Source organism: Oncorhynchus keta, chromosome 35, assembly GCF_023373465.1.
Source record: "Oncorhynchus keta strain PuntledgeMale-10-30-2019 chromosome 35, Oket_V2, whole genome shotgun sequence".
Taxonomy (NCBI): domain Eukaryota; kingdom Metazoa; phylum Chordata; class Actinopteri; order Salmoniformes; family Salmonidae; genus Oncorhynchus; species Oncorhynchus keta.
The window spans coordinates 35,192,385-35,216,660 of record NC_068455.1 but is presented as its reverse complement, the minus strand read 5'-3'; the positions used below and the strand labels follow the sequence as shown (position 1 = coordinate 35,216,660).

The window sequence follows — 24,276 nt, the reverse complement described above, 5'->3', positions numbered from 1 at the left end:
GGCACTGACTGACTGCCTGGCTGCCTGGAGGTTACATCACAGCTACTGGATAATACTGTTGAAGTGAGCGCACCTCAGACTGCCTGCTGAGAACCAAGGCTACTCACTCACTCAGTGTCAACGAGTAGGACAGTTCTGTCTTTTCTAGGGCAATTCCACAGCAACAGAATGACTCTGAAACTCAGATTTTTCACATTAAAAGTATACCAAACAAATACCATTGATTGCAAAGTTAAACAAGCCACACACCTCTATGCACAAGGACTACTTTTGACAATTTCCACTGACAATTGTACAAAAACACATTTACTCAAAGAACAGTGCAGATGTAAAGTTTAGTAACAGAATGACGGTAAAATCTCCCTTTTTGTGTGACCATATCTGCTCCGAATAAAGATTCATAGATGTCTGCAGAAACAATGGGCTGTAGAGCTACGATATGGCACCTTGAGATTGAAAAATATTTATTTTGGTTGTTGAACTACAGTAAGTGAAGTGGATTAACACCCGGGAACAGAATGATGGTAACAGAATGACATCATGAGTCGCTGATCTGTACAACAGTCGTGGCCAAAAGTTTTGAGAATGCTGCTTCAGTGTCTTTAGATATTTTTGGCAGATGTTACTATGGAGTACTGAAGTATAATTACAAGCATTTCATAAGTGTCAAAGGCTTTTATTGACAATTACATGAAGTTGATGCAAAGAGTCAATATTTGCAGTGTTGACCCTTCATTTTCAAGACCACTGCAATCCGCCCTGGCATGCTGTCAATTAACTTCTGGGCCACATCCTGACTTTTTTCTGACTGATGGCAGTCCATTCTTGCATAATCAATGCTTGGAGTTTTGTGTTTTTTTGTTTGTCCACCTGCCTCTTGAGGATTGACCACAAATTCTCAATGGGATTAAGGTCTGGGGAGTTTCCTGGCCAGGGACCCAATATATCAATGTTTTGTTCCCCGAGCCACTTAGTTATCACTTTTGCCTAATGGCAAGGTGCTCCATCATAGATGGAGATTCACTCACACCTGATGCACTCACACCTGCCTGCTGCCATTCCTGAGAAAGCTCTGTACTGGTGGTGCCCCGATCCCGCAGCTGAATCAAATTTAGTGGAAATGCAGTGGAAATGTTTTTGGGGGATTCAGTTCATTTGCATGGAAAATAGGGACTTTGCAATTAATTGCAATTGCAATTCATCTGATCACTCTTCATAACATTCTGGAATATATGCAAATTGCCATCATACAAACTTGAGGCAGCAGACTTGCCACGACTATAGAGAAATGCATAATTAAAGTCATTCTCTTCATAGTAATGTATCCTGAATAGGTACACAAATGTAGAAATACCTTAATATCCTCCTTTGCATGTTTAAGGTATTATTCTACACAATGGATATTATTCTAATGAGCTCCGCCCCCTAACAAGACCAAATTTGGTTGGTCCAAACTGGACCAAATCTGTACCCATCTATGTTTCACAAGTTTGGACCTCAGTACAGCACAGTAGAGCACAGCAGAGTAAATTAGAGTTCAGTACTGTAAAGTATAGTACAGTACTGTGCTGAATTGTACTGACATACTCTACTTTTATTTTCTTTACGGTACTGTACTGTACTGTGCTGTCCAAACTTGTGAAAGAGACATCTATGATTGGTTTAGATATAGACTCTTAGTTTTTAAACTTGTGAAAGAGACATCTATGATTGGTTTAGATATAGACTCTTAGATGTTAAACCTGTGAAACAGACATCTATGATTGGTTTAGATATAGACTCTTAGATTTTAAACTTGTGAAACAGACAATTAGTGATAGTCAGTAACTATTCCACACCACCAACTAGAAAATTTATTACAGTGTTATTACAATGGCTATGTCAGTATGATTTTGATAACTTTTTCATTATCAATAGTATACCCCTAATGGGCACATTTTGAGCTCAATAGAGCAAAATGAATAGCATTCTGCCTACATTAATTGCTGTATGGAAAACGATGGCATGCTGTATTGAATGGCCATTTGAGTGGTATCTCCTTCTGCTGTTTTCAGTGCAGTCCACTGTTGCAGTGTTTCAGGGGAATAAAGGTGTTTGAATGTGAGCTCTTTTCCGGAGCCAGTGGATTTTCTTCCATCCTCCACGTTGACTGCTGACGTGAGCCACAGGAAGTAGTTAACGGGAGCAGGAGTGTGTGTGTGACTCGTTGTGGCTAGGGTGAATTAAACAGCTGTGTTTCAGGCGCACTCTCTCTCTCTCTCTCTACGGTGATATTGAGCCTGATGTTCATTCCACACACATCCACTGTGACTTTGCCCCCGTTCTGTTCCTACACCACTGGCCTGCTGGCTCTGGCTATGATGACTGAATGAAGGCAGCCATTACTCCATGAATCAGAGAAGCTCTATACAATATAAACTCCTCCTCATCAGATGGGGGCCCACCACAAATTAGTAGCGCTTGTCTAGGAAATATGACAAACCGCACTGAACATAATCATAAATGTCACCAAACCAAATGAGTGGGAAAAAGAAGAGCAAACAACTGTTGAATGAATATGGTGACAGGGCCTCAATCAGCTGATGCCAATATCAAAAAGTGTATATGAGTTATTGTGTGTATACTGTTGGTTGTGTTGTAAATTAGGAGTGTTCCCACCCAATGTCTTCTGCACATAGTGGATACTCACAACTATTCTTCTTCCTCCCCAGTTCCCAGAGTGTGGCTTCTTTGGCATGTATGACAAAATCCTGCTCTTCCGCCATGACTTGAACTCTGAGAACATCCTCCAGAGGCTGACGTCAGCAGAGGATATCCACGAGGGAGATCTGATAGAGGTGGTGCTCTCTGGTGAGTAGTACTGATCTGAGTTCAGCTCTAAGGGTTTTATTAACTTTTTCACTTGTTCTGTAGGCTATCTGTACTAATTCAGTAAGGCTTCTCTAAATCAAATCTGTGTGCCGTACAGTACTGTTTCACTCCTATCTAAAGCGCACCTCCAGAGACACAGGTGGCTAGTTTCCCCTCTCTTTTCCTGTCACACGTGATTTCAGTTTCCTGCTGACTATTAAGTGTAACAAACACTGTCTTGTAAAAGGATTCTGTTCCATCCGTCTCTATTGGGAAGCACCTGGACTGGACATCCCTCTCTCCCTGGTGTAGAACTAGAAGCATTGTCTGCATGGATCCAGACATAATATAACTCTGGTCCCGGATCGATCTGATCTGCTGGTGTATATCAGTGAGCCCCAGGCGAGTCTATTCATGAGACCACTGGTTTCCTCTGTCTCCTTCCCTCTGGGTTCAGACGGTTGACAGGTGTCAGCCTCAGTGCCGCACCTGGATGACTGTGTGAGGTCAGAGTAATTCCACATCCGCAAGCTCTACACCGACACTGCTACTTTGTCTTAGCCTTGTAGTTGGCCTACATCTGCTGAGGAGATCGACGTGTGTCAAACTGGTGCAATACAATCTCAAAAATGTGTTGCTGTTCTAGTCTGGCAGACTGAAAACAGGAATTTTCTAATTATACTATTTATCGTTCCCTTAGTTGCTTCTCATTTAAATGAATACTTTAAACAGACCATTCATTCCGGTGAATTCTTTGAGACCTGTTGTTCAGTTATGTGACTGAGAGAGACAAACAGCTCAGTGGTTTGGTCTAAAACCTCCCTCACTGTTAGAGGCCAGAGCTGATTTCTCTTGGCGCTGGACTCAAAGGGCCTGGCTTGTTTTCTCTGCAGTAAGTGATTGTAGTGGACCAACTGAGTATAAACATGCTGGGCTGTGCAGGGCGGCTCTGAAAAGAGTGGACAGGTCATCCCTAACCAGGGGGTTGGACATGGAGAGAGGGCTGTTTGCTCCAAGAATCCCACTCACTGTTTGTTTCCCACTCAGTTTCCCTCCTATTTTTACAGGATATGACATACAAAATGGATGTATACGCATGTGAAAATTATATTTATTTTATAGATCTTTTAGTCTGTGAAGAATGCTACAAACAATAACATTTTGAATGATGTCTGATGGACACTTGTGAAGCCTGATTTGCTTGTGAAAAACTCTTTATTGGCTCAATCTTCTGTGGGGATTGATACAAAATATCTCAAACTCCATTTCATAAAATTGAGGCCGTTCATTTTCCTTGATGTGTTTGAAAAGCCCATGAATACCTTCTTTCATGTGTTTGTGCCAGGGAGCTATGAACAGTGTGATGGCATGTGATTTTTTTAAAGTTCTGTCTCCGCTTTGAAGTTTAACCCAAAATCTGGTTCTCCAAAGACATTTTTTGTTTCAGATGTCTCATACCTTAGCTCAGGGATCTCAAAGTGTGGTGTGCAGGGGGTCCGTGGCCAGATAAAGAAATATATACAGTATATCAAAATGTTTAACCATATTAGCTAAAGTAACATTCTAGTCAACATAGATAATAGAACTAATGTGTTAGTTAACCTGCTACAGTCATGTAGTAATGTTATAATGTATACTCAGTAAGCAGTTACACCGGCGGTCCCCAGGGGCAATAAATGAATCAAACCAAAAGCTAACCTTGACTTGGAAGAGTTCCAGTGTTGTGTTGGATAGTCATAGCCAGCCAGCTAGCATAGCATCCCTCTGTTTGAGCCCGGTGATTGAACAACTAAACAAGTCAGCTGCATTTGCTAGCTAAGTAAGTGAAACTGAAAGTGAAAAAAAATGACACTCTTTCTCCTGCTTCTCCTTTATTTTTGAAGAAATTAATTTGTTCAAAACTGTTAAACTATTGTCTTTCTCTCTCTTTGAGTCAACTACTCAACACATTTTATGCACTGCAGTGCTAGCTAGCTGTAGCTTATGTTTTCGGGACTAGATACATTCTCTGATCCTTTGATTGGGTGGACAACAGTTTATGCTGCAAGAGCTCTGATAGGTTGGAGGAAGTTTTTATTTATTGAACTTTTATTGAACTAGACAAGTCAGTTAAGAACATATTCTTATTTACAATGAAGGCCTACCCGGGCCAAACCCAGACAACGCTGGGCCAATTGTGCGCTGCCTTATGGGACTCCCAATCACGGCCGGTTGTGATATAGCCTGGCATCGAACCAGGGTCTGTAGTGACTCCTCTAGCACTGAGATGCAGTGCCTTAGACCGCTGTGCCACCCGGGAGACGTCCTCCGGAAGTTATCATAATTACTGTGTAAGTCTATGGAAGGGGGTGAGAACCAAGAGCCTCCTAAGTTTTGTATTGAAGTCAATGTACAAAGAGGAGGACGGAAGCTAGCTGTCCTCCAAGCTACACCATGGTGCTACCCTACAGAGTGCTGTTGAGGCTACTATAGACCTTTATTTCAAAACAGTGTTTTAATCAATTATTTGGTGACTGGAATATATTTAGTATAGTTTTATCTAAAAAAGGATAACTTTTTTAATGTTGTAAAATGTTTATTTTTATGAAATTAACTGAGGCGCATGGACCTCCTTTTCCTCCTCTGAGGAGCCTCCACTGATAAAGTTAATGAAATATATATTATTCATATGGAGTTGGTGTGTGTCCATATGTATCTCGTCATGGCAACAGCTACAGAGAATGCCCCTGGTGCAGCTTGCATGGGATGCTGGGATTTCATCTTGATCTTATTAGAGAACTGAACCTGAAAAAAACACCCATGAACTCACTGAAACACAAAACCCCACACAAATAGTTAGTGACATCACACAGGGTTTTTCACCTAAATTCTGGTATAAAAGATTCCCTTGTTGGTCAGTGGTAACACCACAACAGCATAAATGATTGCAAAAGAATTGTGACAAAGAGACTTCTCTGTATATATTATATTGATTTGGACCTGATCTGCTACTTCTCACTGCCAGTTCTGGCCCTTAGGGGATGCAATTGCACAGGTTTGGTAGCAAATATCAATCTCTTAGTTCACAGGAGTGACTCATCCAAGATGTGAATAACTGTCCCTTCCAAGAATGACCTCATAAAGTCCCTCTAACACAAACCACAACAGCTATGAACTCAACCATACTATGAACTCATCTCAATAACCCATGATCATGATGTGATCCTGTTCTGTTGAATGTCTGTCTGTCTGGTCTTTAGTGTGCTCTGTAATGCCAGATCACTCTGAAACAGATAACGGTGAGACAACGTCATTTCTGCTGTACTGACCCCTACTGGAAGGAGGCTGTTGTAGGACTGTGTTGTTAATGGGATGGTATAGCACTGGCCCTAGTGAGAAAAACCATGACCTCGGAACAGAACATATTTTCCCTCTGGCGTCTCCCGCTGTTCCTGAGTGCCTCCCATATGAGTTTATAGGGTACTTCCCAGGTCAGACGGTCAGATACGGATGTGTTGACTCCACCATGTGAACAGTTTGTTCCCTGGATCTGAGTTCTAGCTAGTTCTATGTGCACAGACATACCAGATCATCTGACTATTAACGGATGACAAAACAGCATCACATTCCTTTGCATTACAGTGTACACGAAACATATTCACTTAATTCCTTTTCTTCTTTTTGTCATTTTCGTTCTTTGGTTCCTGTGTTAGAAGTTTATTTGCTTTCCTTTAGTTTTGTTTGCCATGTTTTTGTTTTAAGTTGTCTCTGGATTGCAGCTTTAGCCACAGTAGGGGACTTCCAGATCCGGCCTCATGCTCTATATGTCCACTCCTACAAAGCGCCCACCTTCTGTGACTACTGTGGGGAGATGCTATGGGGCCTCGTCCGCCAGGGGCTCAAATGTGAAGGTAAGCACACACACACACACACACACACACACACACACACACACACACACACACACACACACACACACACACACACACACACACACACACACACACACACACACACACACACACACACACACACACACACACACACAGGAGACTGCTGAGGGGAGGACGGCTTATAATAATGGCTGGAATGGAGTGAATGGAATGGTACCAGACACATGGAAACCATGTGTTTGATGTCTTTGATACCATTCCATTGATTCCGTTCCATCCATTACTATGAGCTCATCCTCCCTAATTAAGGTGCCACCAGCCGCCTGTGGCACACACTCACACAAGCTGTCTTTCACATGAATGCTGGGGGGAAATGTGAACCTAATCCCAAGGTGTCAAATTTTTACCTGGCTCATACACTCACGCACACACAAATCAAACAGGCCCTTCTCTTGGTCCAGTCTGAGGGGTACATTAAGGCTGGTTGGGCCGTGCAGCAGGAAGCCTCAGTGGAGTGTGTGACTTCCCCCCATTACTAAAGCAGGCCTTTGAAGAGCCGGCCTCTTTGAATGGAGCCCAGTGTACTGATGCCAAGCGTTGGACTCAGCCTTCAAAGGCTCCTTAGTGCTGCTCTACCCTCTCAGATGGATCCAGCCTGTCCATCAGTATAGCACAACCTTTCCCAGGGCCAGTCAGGACAGGAATGCAACAGACACTCAGATTGGAGGAAAGAATTGGACTGTTATAGCTAGTTAAATTACATTGAAATGTGGAAATGTGGAATGTAGAATTGCATGTAGTTTGTTATCAGTGGATCAGATCAATTTTATTCCCTGCTATTTTCATGCAACTAAAAATCCTTTAAAGCTTTCTCCGAGGAAGAATGTGATCCATTGACTGCATGTAGAGCCCTCTTGTGGACATTTAAGAGAATGGTGGGGATAATCAAATTGATGCTTCCCTACTGTACTAACGTACTGATTTTCCTTCTTGAGACAGATTATTCCAAATCAAATCCAATTTGATTTGTCACATACACATGGTTAGCAGATGTTAATGCGAGTGTAGCGAAATGCTTGTGCTTCTAGTTCAGACAATGCAGTAATAATCAACGAGTAATCTAACCCAACAAGTGTAAAGGGATGAAGAATATGTACATAAAGATATATAAATGAGTGATGGTACAGAACGGCATAGGCAAGATGCAGTAGATGGTATCGGGTACAGTATATACATATGAGATGAGGAATGTAGGGTATGTAAACATTATATTAAGTGCCAGTGTTTAAAGTGGCTAGTGATACATGTATTACATAAAGATGGCAAGATGCAGTAGGTGGTATAGAGTACAGTATATACCTATGAGATGATTAATGTAGGGTATGTAAACATTATATTAAGTGGCATTGTTTAAAGTGGTTAGTGATACATTTTTTACATGTATGGCAGCAGCCACTCAATGTTAGTGGTGGCTGTTTAACAGTCAGATGGCCTTGAGATAGAAGCTGTTTTTCAGTCTCTCGGTCCCTGCTTTGATGCACCTGTACTGACCTCGCCTTCTGGATGATAGCTGGGTGAACCGGCAGTGGCTCGGGTGGTTGTTGTCCTTGATGATCTTTATGGCCTTCCTGTGACATCGGGTGGTGTAGGTGTCCTGGAGGGCAGGTAGTTTTCCCCTGGTGATGTGTTGTGCAGACCTCACTACCCTCTGGAGAGCCTTACGGTTGTGGGCGGAGCAGTTGCCGTACCAGGCGGTGATACAGCCCAACAGGAGGCTCTCGATTGTGCATCTGTAAAAGTTTGTGAGTGCTTTTGGTGACAAGCAGAATTTCTTCAACCTCCTGAGGTTGAAGAGGCGCTGCTGTGCCTTCTTCACCACGCTGTCTGTGTGGGTGGACCAATTCAGTTTGTCCGTGATGTGCACGCCGAGGAACTTAAAACGTTCTACCCTCTCCACTACTGTCCCCTTGATGTGGATAGGGGGGTGCTCCATCTGCTGTTTCCTGAAGTCCACGATCATCTCCTTTGTTTTGTTGACGTTGAGTGTGAGGTTATTTTCCTGACACCACACTCCGAGGGCCCTCACCTCCTCCCTGTAGGCCATCTCATTGTTGTTGGTAATCAAGCCTACCACTGTAGTGTCGTATGCAGACTTGATGATTGAGTTGGAGGCGTGCATGGCCACACAGTCGTGGGTGAACAGGGAGTACAGAAGGGCTCAGAACGCACTCTTGTGGGACCCCAGTGTTGAGGATCAGCGGGGTGGAGATGTTGTTACCTACCCTCACCACCTGGGGGCGGCCCGTCAGGAAGTCCAGTACCCAGTTGCACAGGGCGGGGTCGAGATCCAGGGTCACGAGCTTGATGACGAGTTTGGAGGGTACTGTGGTGTTAAATGCTGAGCTGTAGTCGATGTGAACAGCATTCTCACATAGGTATTCCTCTTGTCCAGATGCGTTAGGGCAGTGTGCAGTGTGGTTGCAATTGCGTCGTCTGTGGACCTATTGGGGCGGTAAACAAATTGGAGTGGGTCTAGAGTGTCCGGTAGGGTGGAGGTGATATGGTCCTTGACTAGTCTTTCAAAGCACTTCATGATGACGGAAGTGAGTCGTTTAGCTCAGTTACCTTAGCTTTCTTGGGAACAGGAACAATGGTGGCCCTCTTGAAGCATGTGGGAACAGCAGGACGTGTCTCAATATGTCTTCACAAATATCTCAAGACATGTATATGGCTATGAAGTGTTGCATGGCTGAGTTTATCAAGCCCCAATGCCGACATCCAAAGAAACAGTCTGTTTGTGTTTGTTGCGTGTAGCATGTACTGTACAGGATGTGTGTTATTCTTCATGTGTAATTAGTGACCCCTGTGTCCTGTGTACTTCCAGGTTGTGGGCTGAACTACCACAAGCGCTGTGTCTTCAAGATCCCCAACAACTGCAGTGGGGTGAGGAAGAGACGTCTGTCCAACGTGTCCCCGCCGGGCCCCTCGCTCTCAGTCCCCCGGCCCCTCCCTGGTCCCACAGAACATGCTGTGGTCGTCCTGGAGGAGGTAAGACCTACGCTTCCATTGGTGGAGAGAGATGTCCTGTGGTAAAGATACATTCTGTACAATGTAAAGAGCTTTGAGACCCAGTCAAAGGGTCTATGTAAATGCATTTCCTTATAAAGTTACACCCTTGCACAGTTTATTGCTTACAAAGTGAAAATGGTGTACCTCAACGTCCCTTATGAATGTACTGTAGGGTTTTAATCTACAGCACAGTTACTAACCAGTTCTAGTTACTTTCTTATATGTTCAATGTGATTGTAATCTAACTGTTATTCTGATTGAGACACATTTGTCAGTTGGCAAAACATCAACTACCAGGTGTAATTGTCTAAGTTTGTCTGCCAAATCTCTTGAAATATCTTATTGTGAAACACGACAGCAAATTTAATTTAATAAACTAGGATTATGAAACTTGTTTGTATGAGGCTAGCTGGATGGAGGCTAGCTGGATGGAGACTAGCTGGATGGAATATTCTCAATGGTTGACCAGTGCTTATGAAAGGTCAATGCAAATTCAGTTAGACTAATGAAATGAAACACTTGTTAATTCTAGCCCATGTTTGTGTATTTTGTACTGTGTTGCTGTCTCGCTCATTGAACGGACACGCCATCCCTCCCCTCCTTCCCTCTTTTGCTATGTCCTTCCTTCCTCACTTCCCCTTAACCTTGGTTCACATACTTGTTCCATCTGCCCCTCCTTCCCTCTCTCCTTTCTTTCTTCCTTCCACCTCCTCCTCTCCTTCTCTCTGTCCCCTGCAGCAGCGCTCCCACCAGGAGGCAGGGAAGAGGATCCTGTCGTGGAGTGGCCGGCCCATCTGGATGGAGAAGATGGTGCTGGGGCGAGTCAAGGTGCCTCACACCTTCGCCATCCACACCTACACCCGGCCAACCATTTGTCAGTACTGCAAACGTCTGCTCAAGGGCCTGTTCCGCCAGGGCATGCAGTGCAAAGGTAATATCCTACCTTCATTTGTCTCTGTTTCTCTGTATACCCCTCGGTCATTATCTGCCTTGACCGCTTGACCTTACTGTCGCTAGAGCTCCAGATTGTGCTATTAAATCAATGTTTTCTATACTTTCTTTTCAGATTGTAAATTCAATTGCCATAAGCGGTGTGCATCAAAGGTACCAAGAGACTGCTTGGGCGAGGTTTCCTTCAATGGAGGTAGTTTCTGTTTACCTGTTTTATTTCACATTGATATCATGCCCATGTCATGAGTCATACAGTAGCTGAGTAGCACATCTGTCGTTGTGTGTGTCCACAGAGCCTGCCAGCCCAGGGCCTGACTCTGACAGTACCATGGAGGTGGATAGTAGTGATGTGGAGAGCACCAGAGGACTACTGGATGACTCTGAGGAACCTTCAACCCCAGAACACAAGATGTTCTACATAGACTCTCCTTTCCTGGACCGCGAGAAGGACGAGGAGCCCATCAAGACCATCAGGTATTTACGTTAACTTATAGAGTAATAGTTGTGTACACAAAGACAGTTGAAGTTGGACGTTTACATACACTTAGGTTGGAGTCATTAAAACACGGTTTTTAACGACTCCCCAAATTTCTTATTAACTATCTATAGTTTTGGCTAGTCGGTTAGGTGCATGACACTTTGTGCATGACACAAGTAATTTTTCCAACAATTGTTTACATACAGATTATTTAACTGAGGTTGAGTCATTAAAACTCGTTTTTCAACCACTCCACAAATTTCTTGTTAATTAACAAACTATAGTTTTGGCAAGTCAGTTAGGACACCTACTTTGTGCATGATACAAGTAATTTTTACAGCAATTGTTTACAGACAGATTATTTCACTTATAATTCACTGTATCACAATTCCAGTGGGTCAGAAGTTTACATACACTAAGTTGACTGTGCCTTTAAACAGCTTGGAAAATTCCAGAAAATTATGTCATGGCTTTAGAAGCTTCTGATAGGCTAATTGACAGGCGGTTAGAGGGTTGGACTATTAACCGAATCACCGAGCTGACAAGGTCAAAATCTGCCGTTCAGCCCCTGAACAAGGCAGTTAACCCACTGTTCCTAGGCTGTCATTGAAAATAAGAATTTGTTCTTAACTGACTTGCCTAGTTAAATAAAGGTAAAATACATTTTAAAAATGTAAACTTGAGTCAATTGGAGATGTATTTCAAGGCCTACCTTCAAACTCAGTGCCTCTTTTGCTTGACATCATGGGAAAATCAAAAGAAATCAGCCAAGACCTCAGAAAAAAAATTGTAGACATCCACAAGTCTGGTTCTTCCTTGGGAGCAATTTACAAACGCCTGAAGGTATCACGTTCATCTGTACAAACAGTAGTAGGCAAGTATAAACACCATGGGACCACGCAGCCATCATACCGCTCAGGAAGGAGATGCGCTCTGTCTCCTAGAGATGAACGTAATTTGGTGAGAAAAATGCAAATCAATCCCAGAACAACAGCAAAGGACCTTGTGAAGATGCTGGAGGAAACGTGTACAAAAATATCTATATCCACAGTAAAAAAATATCTATATCCACAGTAAAACGAGTCCTATATTGACATAACCTGAAAGGCCGCTCAGCAAGCAAGAAGCCACTGCTCCAAAACCGGCATAAAAAAGCAAGACTACAGTTTGCAACTGCACATGGGGACAAAGATCGTACTTTTTGGAGAATGTCCTCTAGTCTGATGAAACAAAAATAGAACTGTTTGGCCAAAATGACCATTGTTATGTTCGGAGGAAAAAGGGGGAGGCTTGCAAGGCAAAGAACACTATCCCAACCGTGAAGCACAGGGGTGGCAGCGTCATGTTGTGGGGGTGCTTTTCTGCAGGAGGGACTGGTGCACTTCACAAAATAAATGGCATCATGAGGGAGGACAATTATATGGATATATTGAAGCAACATCTCAAGACATCAATCAGGAAGTTAAAGCTTGGTTGCAAATGGGTCTTCCAAATGGACAATGACCCCAAGCATACTTGCAAAATGGCTTAAGGACAACAAAATCAAGGTATTGGAGTGACCATCACAAGGCCCTGACCTCAATCCCATAGAAGATTTGTGGGCAGAACTGTAAAAGCGTGTGTGAGCAAGGCCTACAAACCTGACTCAGTTTCACCAGCTCTGTCAGGAGGAATGTGTCAAAATTGACCCAACTTATTGTGGGAAGCTTGAGGAAGGCTACCCGAAACGTTTTACCCTCGTTAAACAATTTAAAGCCAATGCTACCAAATACCAATTGAGTGTATGTAAACTTCTGACCCACTGGGAATGTGATGAAATAAATAAAAGCTGAAATAAATCATTCTCTCTTCTATTATTTTGACATTTCACACACTTAAAATAAAGTGGTGATCCTAACTGACCTAAGATAGGGAATTTTTACTTGTATTCAATGTCAGGAATTTTGAAAAAGTGAGTAAATATATTTGGCTAAGGTGTATGTAAACTTCCGACTTCAACTGTATCTAACTTCTTCCTTGCTTCCTTTCCATTTTTGCTCAGGTCCAGGTTTCTGCTAAGTACGTTGTGACAAATGTTTTAATAAAAATAGCTGTGTGTGTGTGTGTGTGTGTGTGTGTGTGTGTGTGTGTGTGTGTGTGTGTGTGTGTGTGTGTGTGTGTGTGTGTGTGTGTGTGTGTGTGTGTGTGTGTGTGTGTGTGTGTGTGTGTGTGTGTGTGTGTGTGTGTGTGCCCAGCCCATCCACCAGCAGTAACATCCCTCTGATGCGGGTGGTCCAGTCCATCAAACAGACCAAGAGGAGGAGCTCCACCATGGTGAGGGAGGGCTGGATGGTCCACTACACCAGCAGAGACAACCTGAGGAAGAGACACTACTGGAGACTGGACACCAAGAGCCTCAGCCTGTTCCAGAACGACACTGGAGCCAAGTTTTATAAGGTGAGAGAGTAAGATGGTGCCGGAGAAGAAGGCAGACATTTTACAGTGCCTTGCGAAAGTATTCGGCCCCCTTGAACTTTGCGACCTTTTGCCACATTTCAGGCTTCAAACATAAAGATATAAAACTGTATTTTTTTGTGAAGAATCAACAACAAGTGGGACACAATCATGAAGTGGAACGACATTTATTGGATATTTCAAAGACTGAAAAATTGGGCGTGCAAAATTATTCAGCCCATCTCTTATGACCGTGAATAACTTCTGGACATCAGGACTGGGATTACTCACCATGGACTGGCAGAATCCTTTTTTTCATTAACGAGTCTGACGAGGCCGACACGAACGATATGCTGCTTTCTCGCGAACAGGCCCGGATCCCGGTGATTTGCATGAAGAGGAGGCAGAGAAAAAGGGGCCGGAGGGCGGGCTGCCTTCTGAGAATTCGTAGGCGATCGAATAAACCTCCACTTCCTTCCAGTCTGATAGCAAATGTGCAATCTTTGGACAATAAAATATATGACCAACGGGGAAGATTGAACTACCAACTGGACATTCAAAACTGTAATATCTAATGCTTCACAGAGACGTGGCTGAACGATGACACTATCAACATACAGCTGGCTGGTTATACGCTGCACCGGCAGGATAGAACAGCGGTGTCTGGTAAGACAAGGGGCGGCCGGCTATATATATTTGTAAGTAACAGCTGGTGCACAATATCTAAGGAAATCTCAAGCCATTGCTCCCCTGTGGTAGAGTATCTCATGATAAACTGTAGACCACACTACCTACCTTGAGAGTTTTCATCTGTATTTTTCGTAGCTGTTGACATACCACCACAGTCAGAGACTGGCACTAAGACAGCATTGAATGAGCTGTATTCCGCCATAAACAAACAAGAAAGCGCTCACCCAGAGGTGGCACTCCGAGTAGCCGGGGACTTTAATGCAGGGAGACTTAAATCCGTTTTACCAAATTTCTATCAGCATGTTAAATGTAAAACCAGAGGGAAACAACTCTGGACCACCTTTACTCCACACACAGAGACGCATACAAAACTCCCTCGCCCTCCCTTTGGCAAATCTGACCATAATTCTATCCTCCTGATTCCTACTTACAAGCTAAAATGAAAGCAGGAAGCACCCGTGACTAGATCAATAAAAAGTGGTCAAATGAAGCAGATGCAGGGGCCTCCCGGGCGCAGTGGTTAAGGGCGCTGTACTGCAGCGCCAGCTGTGCCATCAGAGACTCTGGGTTCGCGCCCAGGCTCTGTCGTAACCGGCTGCGACCGGGAGGTCTGTGGGGCGACGCACAATTGGCCTAGCGTCGTCCGGGTTAGGGAGGGCTTGGCAGGTATGGATGTCCTTGTCTCATCGCGCACCAGCAACTCCTGTGGCGGGCCGGGCGCAGTGCGTGCTAACCAAGGTTGCCAGGTGCACGGTGTTTCCTCCGACACATTGGTGCGGCTGGCTTCCGGGTCGGAGGACGCATGACTTTCAACCTTCGTCTCTCCTGAGCCCGTACGGGAGTTGTAGCGATGAGACAAGATAGTAGCTACTAAAACAATTGGATACCACAAAAATTGGGGAGAAAAAGGGGTAAAATTCAACAACAAAAAAACACACAACAAAAAAACACACAACAAAAAAAATGAAGCAGATGCTAAGCTACAGGACTGTTTTGCTAGCACAGACTGGAATATGTTCCGGGATTCCTCCAATGGCATTGGGAAGTACACCACATCAGTCATTGGCTTCATCAATAAGTGCATCGATGACGTTGTCCCCACAGTGACTGTACATACGTGCCCCAACCAGCGCCATGGATTACAGGCAACATCTGCGCTGAGCTAAAGGCTAGCGGGACTCTAACCCAGAAGCTTATAAGAAATCCCGCAATGCCCTCCAATGAACAATCAAACAGTGAAAGCGTCAATACAGGACTAAGATCGAATCGTACTACACTGGCTCTGACGCTCGTCGGACGTGGCAGAGCTTGCAAACCATTACAGACTCCAAAGGGAAGCACAGCCAAGAGCTGCCCAGTGATACGAGCCTACAAGACGAGCTAAACTACTTCTATGCTCCCTTTGAGGCAAATAACACTGAAACATGCATGAGAGCACCAGCTGTTCTGGAAGACTGTGTGATCACACTCTCCGCAGCCGATGTGAGTAAGATATTCACAAGGCCGCAGGGCCAGACGGATTACCAGGACGTGTATTGCGAGCATGTGCTGACCAACTGGCAAGTGTCTTCCCTGACATTTTCAAACTCTCCCTGTCCGAGTCTGTAATACCAACATGTTTTAAGCAGACCACCATAGTGCCTGTGCCAAAGAACACAAAGGTAACCTGCCTAAACAACTACCGACCCGTAGCACTCACATCTGTAGCCATGAAGTGCTTTGAAAAGCTGGTCATGGCTCACATCAACACCATTATCCCAGAAACCCTAGACCCACTACAATTTGCATATCGCCCCAACAGACTCCCAACACCATCATTAAGTGTGCTGATGACACAACAGTGGTAAGCCTGATCACCGACAACAACGAGACAGCCTATAGGGAATATGTCAGAGACCTGGCCGTCTGGTGGCAGGACAACAATCTCTCCCACAACAGGTTGAGAGCTTCAAGTTCCTTGGTGTCCACATCACCAACAAACTAACATGGTCCAAGCACACCAAGACAGTCGTGAAGAGGGCACGACAAATCCTATTACCCCTCAGGAGACTGAAAATATTTGGCATGGGTCTTCAGATCCTCAAAAGGTTCTACAGCTGCACCATCGAGAGCATGACTGGTTGCACCACTGCCTGGTATGGGAACTCCTCGGCCTCAGACTGCAAAGCACTACAGTGGGTAGTACAAATGGCCCAGTACATCACTGGGGCCAAGCTTCCTGCCATCCAGGACCTCTGTACCAGGTGGTGTCAGAAGAAGGCCCTACAAATTGTCAAAGCATCCAGCCACCCTAGTCATAGACTATTCTCTGCTACCGCATGGCAAGTAGCATACATATCATGTATGCATAGTCACTTTAATAACTCTACCTGCATGTACGTATTACCTCAACTAAACGGTGCCCCCGCACATGGACTCTGTACTGATCCCCCCCTGTATATAGTCTCGCTATTGTTATTTTTTACTTGTTACTTTTATTTCTTATTCTTATCCATTTGTTTTAACTGCATTGTTGGTTAGAGGCTTGTAAGTAAGCCTTTCACTGTAAGGTCTACCTACACCTGTTGTATTCAGCATTTCACTGTAAGGTCTACCTACACCTGTTGTATTCAGCATTTCACTGTAAGGTCTACCTACACCTGTTGTATTCAGCATTTCACTGTAAGGTCTACCTACACCTGTTGTATTCAGCATTTCACTGTAAGGTCTACCTACACCTGTTGTATTCAGCATTTCACTGTAAGGTCTACCTACACCTGTTGTATTCAGCATTTCACTGTAAGGTCTACCTACACCTGTTGTATTCAGCATTTCACTGTAAGGTCTACCTACACCTGTTGTATTCAGCATTTCACTGTAAGGTCTACCTACACCTGTTGTATTCAGCATTTCACTGTAAGGTCTACCTACACCTGTTGTATTCAGCATTTAACTTTGTGTTTGATTTGAACACCACAGAACAACTATTGCCTGACATAGACAAAAGCATGGTGGAATGAAATGGAGAGTCTGCATTTACATTGAACTTTCTTACAATCTATTAAAAATATCACAGAACAACATAACCATAGACCATTCATTGACATTTATCTGGGTTTATACAGTGTCTTACAACCCAATGAATGGTTTCAACCAAACACTGAATTTCCCCTAAATAAATTGACCAGTTTTTTTTGTTTCTGATATTTCAAGATGTGTTGTATTGTCTGGTGTGTACAGTGTGTAAAAGATCCTGCTGAATGTAAGGGTGTCAGTGGTGGTGTGAATAAGACTGGGGGCTGCTGTGTTGTGAACTACAGTGAGGTCAGTGATACAGAGAAAATCCCCCAGCCTGCCTCGTGTGGTTTCACAAGCAGTCCACTGACATTTCTGTGTGGCTGCAAAGTGAAAGGGCTTATGCTTCTGTCTGTAGCCACCTTGTTTGTCATCAGCAGTATTTTACTCTGAAAATGTTAAGGGTTTTTGCTGGGGAAATCTGATAAAAAATGAGTTGTCCAACACATTATTTAAATACATTGTAACGTGTTGCGTCATCCATATCAGATATCCTCTTTCAAATGCCTTACCAAACCATCACCATAAACCTTTCTTGTCCAGTTCAAATACATTTGACACACAAAGTGAACTGTGTAATTATGATTTCCAAGTGCTATAACTCCAGCTTCAGAGAGTGTGTGTGACAGTTCCATGGTGACACCAGTGGTGTAGGCAGTCTTTACCATGCCACAGGGGCTTAATAGCTGTTTAATTAGACACTGGGGACTGAGGTATCCAGGCAGGCAGGCCTCGTTCCCTCTGTGTAAAGGATTCCACATGTTCAGTACAGCCTTGCAACTGGGAGCCTGTACCAGCCTCTGTACCATATGGCTGTTTCACTTTGACACCTCCCCCGATTGCAGCTAGAGATGTGACGGAGTGTGACAGTGTTTCTGTTGCTACAGTTTCTAGCTACGTGTGTTTGTATGATCGCCTGATCCCCACATTGGGGCGGCCATTTTCAACAAGTTTAGTAGGTAGGTTTCTACTCTGAGGTCCACTCTCCCAGTGGTAAACTAGCTGTAACCGACACACCCTCCATCTTCCCAGCAGTGACAACAGTGGACAGGAAAGGCTGCTTTACATTATCGTTTACTTTCAACTTGGCACTCAGCTCAGCGCTCAGTACTTAAAGACGCTCAGGAGACTAATTGAAGACTTGCTGTTTGTGAATGGGTTCTTTCTTATTCTTCTGTCAAATATTGTCATATGGGTCGTTCTGTCTTATATGTTGTTGCGAGTGTGTGTACAGATTGGGCCAGTGGTGACATTAGGTTATCCAATGTAGCCTCTGTCTCCTGGGTGTTTCCACCCACTGTCTCTCAATACAATTCAATGTACTTTATTGACATGGAAAGTAAAACACTTACGTTGTCAAAGTAAACATATAACAGCGATGGTCAATGGTGGCTCATTCTCTCTCTCACTCGCTCTCTCTCTCCTGTTCTTCTCAGCCCCTAGCCCACTGTCGTGTGGCTGTCCCTTCCTCTCCTCTCTCTACCTCCAGTCATCTGATTAGTGGTGGTGGTTGTGTGGCGACGCATCAGATGGCTGCCCTGTTCTACATTTGGAAGTCATATAGGCTTCTTTTTTGAAGACGAGACCCCTGTACTTGTGGTTTCCAAAACCCTTTTATGGGGGTAAGGGGGCTTCACTGAGATTACCCAACCCTTCTCCCCTCCCAGTCTCTGAGGTTTTTGGTGTCCGATGGTAGTCGCCCTGTCTCACGTCTTGGTGGCTGGCAGCGAGGCGGCTCATGCCCAGATAGGGGTCTAGTGTCCTTCCTTGTAATCATGGGGCCTCTTCTCTTCAATGGGCCCGGGCCTGGGTCATGTGTGCCGGTCCTGCTAACCACAACCACTTCATCTGACACTCTGTGGTGAGCCACGCTCAGGGGACCCAAAGGGGAGGAGGATGGTGAGACGAGGCACTACAGGGACTCCAATTGGCTAGGGACTTCCTCCTTCTTCTTTGATTTGCATTTGACAGTGAGACTGGAGGGAAGGGGGACTTTTAAAGTGTGCTCAAACTGCCCTTTGCACCACACATCTTCGAAGGGGCTGTCAGATAAAGGCTATGCACTAGGCAAGGGCTGTGGATACACTACACTGTGGAAAAGGACGAGGACCCACTTTGAATTACTCTTTCTGATACGCGTGCTAAGCTGAGGGAGATTTTTCAGCGCTTACCTCTGACTTTACCCAGGGGATTTGGTGTCTGCTTCTGTCTGATCTGACTTTCTATCTTGTGAGTAATTGATTCTGTGAATCTTGTCTTTCTCTGTTTTTCTCTTGTCTTTGAGTATTCACTGGACTAGTCTTTTCTGTGTCTCATATTCGTGGTTGTATTTGTCTTCTGTGCCTCTCTCTCCCCAATCACTAGCGGTGATGTCGTGGCTTTCTTTGTTTTTGTCTGTTATGATCCTTTGTCTGTTATGATCCTGATCTCTCGCTTTCTTGCTCTTTCTCTCTTTCTTTCTCTCTCTTTCGCTCTCTCTCTCTTTCTTTCTCTCTCTCTCTTTCTTTCTCTCTCTTGCCCCTCCCTCATGGCCCCCAGGAGATCCCTCTCTCAGAGATCCTGCAGGTGGAACAGTCGAGGGACCTCAGTAGCCTAGCCCAGGGCAGCAACCCACACTGCTTTGAAATCATCACCTCCACCATGGTCTACTACGTTGGAGAGAACAACGGGGGCCAATACCACAGCCCCGCGCTGACAGCCTCAGGCGTGGGAATGGAGGTGGCCCAGGGCTGGGAGAAGGCCATCCGTCAGGCCCTGATGCCTGCCACACCCCAGCCCAGTGTGGCCACCGCAGCCAGGCAGGGGAAGGACCACAGTGAGTACATTACCGTTCTCTACTGTTAACATGGTAGACATGTGGCTATTGGAAGTTGTACTGACTGGCTATTGCTCTGGTTTAGGCTACTGATCATAGAGTGTATACGGTAGTTATTTCGATTAGAGGTAGCACTGACATGTATTTGACATATTGTAGCTATTGGCACTAGCACTGGAAAGGTGGTATGAGATTAGTTTATGTGAGCAGTGGAAATAGTACTATTTGTGCTCATAAAATGGGTCATTGACAATACTGGTCATTTAGTGGTTTGATATATTACATGAGTGTTTAGTGGGTCAGGAGAGACCCTGCTTGAATCCCCAAGTTTTTACAACTTTTTTTAATTGAACCTTTATTTAACTAGGCAAGTCAGTTAAGAACAAATTCTTATTTACAATGACGGCCTACCCCGGCCAAACCATAAACCGGATGACGCTGGGCCAGTTGTGCGCCGCCCTATGGGACTCCCAATCACGGCCGGTTGTGATACAGCCTGGAATCGAACCAGAGTTTGTAGTGACGCCTCTAGCACTGAGATGCAGTGCTTTAGACCCCTGCACCACTCGGGAGCCCTGAGTTAAGGTCAAGTGAGGTGATGTTCTGGAGTGAGAAAGCAGTCAGTCTTGTTTTGAGCTAACAAAAAAGGCATCATCAGAAATGACTGTGCCTTCAGACACAGCAAAGCCTTGAATTGTGAAACCATGGTTGACCTTTTACCTCCTGTGATTCTAATCATAAGATAATAAGATAAGATGTACTTTGTTGTTCATTAACGTACAAAGAACGCAAATGTGTCTTTTTGCTCCCAACCCAACCCTCTGAGAAACACACTCATAGCCTGAAGGGCTGGAAGCAATGGGTCAGCGCCCCGGAGCAATTATATGATATTAAGTGCCTTGCAACAACAGGCGGTGGTATCTAGGATGATGCCAGCAACCCTCCGGTTGTCAGCTCACTCCGCACCAGATTATCCCGTCTGAGCTGAGATTTGAACACTAGGCTTCCTGCCACCCAATCAAATTGATCATCATTATTATGATAATGACGGTGATGATCAACTAGATCCAGTGGCGGGGTGTTTTTTGGTTGGATTGGATGGTTGGGCGTAATTATAATACATTTTACAAAAAATACAATATTTTCAAACCTTGATTAAGGTGAGATATATATATATATTGTTTTTTTTGTGGGAATACTTGGGACCACATTTCCTAAATTGAACAAATGTTTAGCTCAATTCCTGGTGATTTTGGAGTCTTTTTAACTACCCCCCACTCCAATTATTTTTGTTTATGATTACTTTAACATTTTTACTAAAAACTTTGGGGCGACCAAAATAACCAAGTTGCGGGTTTGCCTGTTGCAGACGCCTGCCTTAAAAGCTATAGAGCCAAGGTGGCACATTCAACTGGTCGCTCTCCTGTGGGCACATGGTGCAACACCTGAAACCTGACATCGATTCGGCGGATTATCTGTGTGTGTTAAAATGTGCGCTCCTCTTCCATCGCATCCAATACACTAATGCACATTCTAATAATGAAGATGGCCGAATCGGACGAGTGGTCTTTTTTCCACCTTTCGGTTATGAAATTAACACACTTCTGGTTCAGTGCCCACCATCACCATAACAGGTTCTAATGTTTATGAATCATTTCTGTTAGAGTAGATATGAGATTAAATGAGCGCCATTGCCTGCCATCTCATGTACTATATGTCCCCGGAGGCCATTTGTCTGGCTGTACCTACTGGTGTAAAGCATATGGTGAGGGTGGAAATGCCAAACAGATGAAACCCACTACCTCACTACCCCTCAATGTCCAACCACTCTGAAATGACAACAAGGGCTTGTGCCCTACAGTCCTACAATATGGTCCTTCGCCAATTAATAAGTACAGGTGGGCATACTTTGTTGTCCATAGAGAAGATGAAAGCTGAGACTCTGTTATTTGATTATACAATTATGTTTTATTGTTTGGCAAGACATGACTTGGGAGCCTCATGACTGAATATTGGCCTCAGGAGGCACCCATAACCTTAACTATGAAATGTAACACATAGTTATGCTGTTCAAAAAAAACAAATCTGTCCCAATCAATTATACAGGGTCATTATTGTTGATGTAATGTTACAGCTGTGATAGGCTTGAAGGACATGAAAAGAAAGTGAGAAATGCATCTCTGTTTATGATTCATTTGTAATACATTGGGTCCTTTATGCATTTGTAATGTACAGTTGTGTAAAGTAAACACTGTGTTGGTTTTCCCCTCTAGAACAAGAGGTGTCTATCAGCATATCTGTGTCCAACTGCCAGATACAGGAGAATGTGGTGAGTGTGGTCACTTTTTCAGATCATCTTGCTCAATTTCTCAGTTGTGTTTTCTGTGTGTTCAATCTTGCTCAATTTCTCAGCTGTATATATGTGTGTGTGCGTGTGTGTGCAGTCGTAAAAAAACAAATCTGATACTTCTGTATTCTTCATAGACCATTAAACATTGTCCATTGTAAAACAAAATCTATATTTAAAACAAATTAAGGAAGTCACTCATACACTTATGGGAAAGGGGGATTCTCATACGTACTGTACTTGTGTATTGAGTGAAAGTGACCCATTTGTCATATCAATGACCATACCAATACAACAGCATCTATCCAACAATGATATAGCAGTATACATCCACAGTTTAATGTATATTAGCACTAGCAATACCCTTTACGATAATAAACTGCAGTAATACAGAAGTGTTTCCCTCTCTGTAGGACATCAGCTCTGTGTACCAGATCTTCTCTGATGAGGTGCTAGGATCTGGACAGTTTGGGATTGTGTATGGAGGTGTGTGCCTGGATATCCATGTTTTGATGTATTGCAACTAAACATAATGTATTCTCTCAACCCAAACCAAAACACACACACACTTTATGCCAGGTACTCACATCGATCTTTATGATACTATACAGTATACAATATAAGTACATGTTGACTCATTATTTATTTCTGTTGGCAGGGAAACACAGAAAGACTGGAAGAGATGTGGCAATCAAGGTGATTGACAAGATGAGGTTTCCTACCAAGCAGGAGAGCCAACTGAGGAACGAAGTGGCCATCCTCCAGGTAACACATAGACCCTCATACTGTACCAGTCAGATAGTCATTCTACAGTAGTCATTCTTGCTGATTTTCAAACAGTGAAACTGTAACGTGGTACAGTATGGAGTGTTGAAGCTAAAGGTTTGTTCCCTCGTTTAGAACCTTCACCATCCTGGTATCGTCAATCTGGAGTGTATGTTCGAGACGCCTGAGAGGGTGTTTGTTGTCATGGAGAAACTCCATGGAGACATGCTGGAGATGATCCTGTCCAGTGAGAAGAGCAAGCTCCCAGAACGCATCACCAAGTTCCTGGTCACACAGGTCTGTCTTTCTCTCTAACTTCCGTCCCCTCTATTTCTCTGTCCTTCCTCATCTTTCCCTCACTTTCTCTCGTCCTCCCTCCCCCTCTCTCTCGTGGTGTGGTAGTCTATATAAGCAGTAATAGACTCAGCCCTGGGCCTGTTTGTTCTTGTGGTGTATGGATACGGGGGGATTGTTTACGGAACAGGCTGGTCTGGATGGCATCATGGCCGTGTCCCTCCTGCTGGATTACAGCCTGTGGTGCCGTAGTGGTGCGCTGTTCTGCCCTGCTGCCTGGTCTCTGGTCTGTGGGCTGATTAGAAGAGAGGGGCCCCGGGGCTAAACGGGAGCGGGTTCATTAGGCATGGAGCTGCACATGAAAATGAACAGCAGCAGGTCCGGCTCTGATGTGGTTTAACAGGACTTTGTCAGGAGTTGGGCAGCAGCATGGAGTTGTTGGAGTTGCATGCAGCGCAACCAGCTACAGTTGATGATTCCACTACAGCAGAGAGGACACACTGATGAGGTCATGTGTCCATATGGAAACTAGGAAAGTGACCACCCTAGAAATAGCTTAGTGAACTACTAAAATAGTTATGCAGCTCTCATTATCCATTACATTATATTCTGTGAGGGAGTCCATACTGTTATATGAGGAGTTCATTGTGTGGTATTA

At 44.2% G+C, this 24,276-nt stretch overlaps 1 protein-coding gene across 2 annotated transcripts in view; it reads left to right on the top strand.

Annotated features, from left to right (window-relative positions):
• LOC118368432 (serine/threonine-protein kinase D3-like) overlaps positions 1-24,276 on the top strand; it is an 83,359-nt gene that overhangs the window by 51,921 nt on the left and 7,162 nt on the right. The window contains exons 9-20 of one of the 2 annotated variants that reach the window (XM_035752510.2): positions 2,712-2,850; positions 6,609-6,740; positions 9,607-9,770; positions 10,530-10,722; positions 10,858-10,935; positions 11,036-11,216; positions 13,455-13,656; positions 19,936-20,212; positions 22,486-22,541; positions 22,973-23,045; positions 23,218-23,324; positions 23,460-23,621. In XM_035752510.2, the coding sequence (XP_035608403.1) occupies positions 2,712-2,850; positions 6,609-6,740; positions 9,607-9,770; positions 10,530-10,722; positions 10,858-10,935; positions 11,036-11,216; positions 13,455-13,656; positions 19,936-20,212; positions 22,486-22,541; positions 22,973-23,045; positions 23,218-23,324; positions 23,460-23,621 (1,764 nt within the window). The remainder of the gene's footprint in view (positions 1-2,711; positions 2,851-6,608; positions 6,741-9,606; positions 9,771-10,529; positions 10,723-10,857; positions 10,936-11,035; positions 11,217-13,454; positions 13,657-19,935; positions 20,213-22,485; positions 22,542-22,972; positions 23,046-23,217; positions 23,325-23,459; positions 23,622-24,276) is intronic. The other variant, XM_052496928.1, reaches the window with a different exon arrangement.